Source organism: Triticum urartu, chromosome 3A, assembly GCF_056163025.1.
Source record: "Triticum urartu cultivar PI428250 chromosome 3A, HENAU_Tu73, whole genome shotgun sequence".
NCBI lineage: Eukaryota > Viridiplantae > Streptophyta > Magnoliopsida > Poales > Poaceae > Triticum > Triticum urartu.
The window spans coordinates 96,441,857-96,446,808 of record NC_141875.1 but is presented as its reverse complement, the minus strand read 5'-3'; the positions used below and the strand labels follow the sequence as shown (position 1 = coordinate 96,446,808).

Below are 4,952 nucleotides of genomic sequence, written 5' to 3'. Positions count from 1 at the left end.
TACTCTCGTCGATCGTGCTTCTTTCTACCAGCACAATGTCGTGTGCCCTTACACGCGAGACATTCTGCAACTTTTATCCAAAAAGATCATACTACGGAGGCCTAGACTATCAATGCATCCGCTGCCAGGCTAGCTTTTGGTGGCGCGAGAGGGTGAAGTCAAAGTCTGCTATTACAAAAAGACGAGTGGTTTACAACAACTGTTGTAAATCTGGGAAGGTCTTCATTAGACCCTTTGACCCCCCCCCCCCCGTTCTTAGCAACCCTGCTTGATTATACAGGACCACCGCGTAGCCTAAGATTTATTAAACAAATATGCCAGTACAATTGTCTGTTTGCGTTTACATCCATGGGGGCGAAAATTGACCGGTCTGTTAATGATGGCGGAGGTCAATTTTTTAAAAAATAAACGGTCAGGTTTGTCATCGTAGAGGCTTGTTGCTTCCCAATGAAGGTGATACACCCAAGTATGCAGAGTTATATATAGATGATAGAGAAAATGAGGTTAATAACAGAATTCAAGCTTTAAATCACCATGATGAAAAAGGCATCGGGTTAGATAAGGACACTGTGAGGGGTCTTATGCAAATGCTTGATACAAATAATTCTTTAGTCAAAAAGTTTCGTATGGCTGCGGAGATATTAGAACAAAATAAACATGAGGTGATTTCAATAAGGCTTATAGCTCCTGGCGAGAATGATAGCCCTCAGTTTAGTTTACCGGCGACAGATGAGCTGGCGGCTTTGGTTTATGGTGAGTTCACGTTAGAGGCACCATGTCGAGATCTAATCATACAGACTAAAGGTGACAGGCTGCACCGTATTTCTTCTTTGGATACCACCTACATGTCCTTGCAATACCCTTTGCTATTTCCATATGGTGAGCGTGGTTTTTAGCTCGGTGTGCACTACATGGGTGCTGATGCTGATGACCTGAACAAGAGGGTGAAAATGACCATGCAAGATTATTACTGCTTTTGTTCACATTATAAACCAAAGCAGCACAATCCATTTCTTTGTTGTGGCCTGTTGTCATCACAGGCTGCTGTTGACTTCTGTGCTTGCATTGATGAGTGCCGCCTCAATTTTATTCTTAAGTGTAACGATGAAATGCGGGATGAAAATCTTCAGGGGGTTGTTGATGCAGTAGACCAGGGTATGATTGATGGGTTAGAGGTTGGGAAGAAAAATATTCTTCCATCAACCTACACTGGCGGTCGTCGGTACATGTATGAAAATTTCCAAGATGTTGTTGCTGTCTCCCGGGTTCATGGGTCGCCAGACATTTTTACAACTTTCACATGTAATCCAAAGTGGGAGGAAATCCTTGATTCTGTTGAACCTGGGAAAACAACAACAGATAGGGCTGACATTGCTGTTAGGTTGTACCACATGAAACTTAGGTAGTACCTTCATCGGATCAAAAAATGGAATGCCTTTGGTCCTATTGTTGCTGGTACTGTCCCTTGCAAGCCTCTTTCATTTTGGCCTTTCTCTTTCTATGTTGTTCTTGCGTCTTTTATGTCGCCTTTCTCTCCTCTTTTCAGTCTTGCACACTATTGAATTTCAGAAGAGGGGATTGCCACACACACACATCCTTGTTTGGCAAAAGAAGGATGATGATAGAGTTGTCACGCCGGCTCTGATAGATTCTTATATTTCGGCTGAAATACCTGATCCTGTACAGGATCCTTTAGGATATGCGATTGTTGCTGAGTTCATGATGCATGGGCCCTGTGGCATTGATGGCCCAAAGTGTCCTTGCATGAAAAAGGGTGTTTGCTCAAAAATATTTCCAAAATCATTTTAGAATGAAACTTCTATTGATGAGAGTGGGTTTTCCCTTATATAAGCGCCCTAACAATGGTCATTTTGTGATGAAGAATAATGTCAGGCTTGATAATAGACATGTGGTTCCTTATAACATGCTAATATTGAAAAAATGGCAGGCGCATATTAATGTTGAATGGTGTAACAAAACTTATGTTATCAAATACCTATACAAGTACGTCACCAAAGGACCAGACAAGTCTAAAACCCTATTTGAGCATGTTAGGAATGGTAGCAGCCAGGATGTTGATGAGATCAAAGAGTATAGGGATTGTCGTCATATTGTTGACTATGATTCTTTTTGGAGGGTCTATGGGTTTGACATACATAGTAAAACACCCTCTGTTGAGAGATTGCCTGTTCATCTCCTAAACATGCATGTCGTGCGATTTCACACTAAAGCCACACTGAACTCAGTTGTTAATAATGCCTGGATGCAGAAAACAATGTTGACAGAATGGTTTGTAGCAAACAGGCTATACCCTGCTACTAGAACCTTAACTTATTGTGATTTCCCTACTACATGGTCGTGGATAGCTAAGGACAAAAAGTGGAAACATAGGACACGAAGTGATAGAATTGGTAGAATATACTCTGTCCGTCCAGCAAGTGGAGAACTTTTTTATTTTAGAATGTTGTTTATGATTTTCAAAGGTGCAAAATGCTATGAGGATGTTAGGACCTACAATGGCATCGTATACTCAACCTTCAGAGAGGCATGTGGGGCAAGGGGTTTGCTTGGTGATGATATAGAATGGTACAATGCTTTTGATGAAGCTGTCAAATGGGGTATGGGGAATCAACTGCACCAGCTCTTTGTTACTATGATACTTCACTGTGCTGTTAATGATGAGGGTGCTTTCTTTGAAAAGTATGAAGCTTACCTAGGCAATTATATTGAACATAGGATTCGACAGTCTGGAAATGATTTTACGCATGTCGTACCTCCTGTAGCATTAAGGGACATGGTCCTTGATGAATTAGCTGCTGTATTTTCTAAGAACAGTGCATGCATCCTAGATCATCGATTGCCTTTGAAATATGCATGCCATGATGCTGCAGTGCAAACTGATATGCTTTCAGATGCACTAGATGTTGATGTTGTTAGTCTTCTTAAAAAGGCGAAGTTGCTGTATGACAAGTTAAACAAAGACCAGCTCTATGCTTACGCTGCTATAGTTGACCGCATTAGATACGGGAAGCCTGGTTTTTTCTTTGTCTCTGGTTATGGTGGTACTGGAAAAACATTTCTCTGGAATGTGCTCGATGCTTATCTTAGAGGTAACGAGAGGGTGGTTCTGTCGGTTGCTTCCTCGGGGGTTGCGGCCTTGCTTTTACCAGCTGGCAGAACAGCGCATTCTAGGTTTAAAATGCCTGTTGACTTACCTGATCATGGCACCTGTGAAATTAAACGGTCTACCATGCTCTCCGCCCTATATATGGGACGAAGCATTGATGTCCCATTGGAAATGCTTTGAGGCCCTGGACAGATCATTTCGTGATATCCTGTCTGCCAATGATCCTTCTTTAGCTAATGTTCCATTCGACGGTAAGGTTGTTGTGTTGGGTGGGGACCTTAGACAAATATTGCCTGTCATTGAGGGCGGGTCTCGAGCGCAGATTCTTGCTGCTGCTATCACTAACTCCCCTCTGTGGAATACTGTAGATGTTTTGCACCTAAACATTAACATGTGCTTGACTGCACACACAAATGATCCAATCCTCCAGTCTGAGGTTGCTGCCTTTGCTGAGTGGGTCCTCAGTTTAGGTGATGGCACAACACCTGCTATGGCTCGTGAGGGGGAGTCTGAACCCTCTTGGATAGTTATCCCTGATGAGCTCTTAATACACACCGATGGTGACAAAATTGATGCCATTGTTCAGGCCATATATAAAGATATCCCTGGAAGGTATTCTGATGTTAGTTATCTAAAAGAAAGGGCAATACTAACACCGACAAATGAGGTTGCTAAGAAAATAAACGAGCATGTCTTGTCTTTAGTGCCTACCGATAAGAGGGAGTACCTTAGCTGTGATACTATAGGGAATTCTGCTGACGCAGTTCGCAATCAAGATGCTTTCTATCCTGTCGAGTACTTGAATGGGATTAAGGTCAGTAACTTTCCGTACCATAGGTTGGTGCTCAAGGTAGGCGTTCCCATCATGCTTTTGAGGAATCTGAACCAATCAACAGGCTTATGCAATGGCACAAGGCTCATAGTCACAAAGCTTGCTGCTAAGATTATTGAGGCAGCTGTCATCACTGGTTCAAACATAGGTGATGTTGTTTTCATACCAAGGATAGGCCTGACTTCAAAGGATCCTAAATGGCCTTTCACTTTGCATCGTCGTCAATTCCCTGTTAGGGTGTCATATGCGATGACCATTAACAAAAGTCAAGGGCAGACTCTTTCAAATGTTGGTTTATATCTGGATACACCTGTGTTCACACACGTGCAACTCTATGTGGCTGTATCGCGTGTCACTTCAAAAAAATCACTGAAGATCTTAATCAAAGGAGAGGATGATAAGACTACTTCTCAGACAAGGAACATCGTGTTCCCTGAGATTTTTCGGTCCACTCGTTAGGTGCCATCGATAATAGTCTATAGTATATGTCATAAGATTTTGCTGATCTATGTTTTGTTTCTCCTATAATCTTCTTATGATAGAGTTGCAGTTTTTACATGTTCTTAACTTATTTTGGCTTCCATCCCGCCTTATGCAACTTCGTGCCCCAAATCACTTTTGCGATTGCATGTTATTCTTCTTTGTCACCTGATCCCCTAGTTTTGCTTTCTCTTGAGTTCGTGCCTCATCAAGTAGTATGTATGAATGGCCTCATCAGATTTAAACTTTCTTTCCCTTCATCTGGTCATCACTTTGACTTTTGCTTCCGCACTGCAGATGTCAAGCGGAAAGTTTAGCCTTCTCTCACAGGTCCATACCAAGGAACTGTACTGGAATGCCAAGGTTCTGGTGTCTCGCCTGTGGGAGTACCAAGGTGCAACTGACGATGGCCCACTCGTGCACACTGGCATTGTGGTGCTTGACCAAGAGGTTTGTTTTGACTTGTGTCATCTTTGCTTACACTGTTGTTGTTGACCTCTGGCCCTAATTACT

The 4,952-nt window shown here is 42.5% G+C and overlaps 1 protein-coding gene across 1 annotated transcript; it reads left to right on the top strand.

Moving 5' to 3' along the window:
- The first annotated feature begins 911 nt into the window (after nt 1–911).
- Nucleotides 912–4,418, top strand: LOC147978739 (uncharacterized). Its single transcript, XM_087545750.1, has 3 exons — nt 912–1,155; nt 2,484–3,110; nt 3,361–4,418. Exons 1-3 carry the CDS (start codon nt 912–914, stop codon nt 4,416–4,418), a joined length of 1,929 nt encoding a protein of 642 aa, XP_087401876.1.
- The last annotated feature ends 534 nt before the right edge of the window (nt 4,419–4,952 follow it).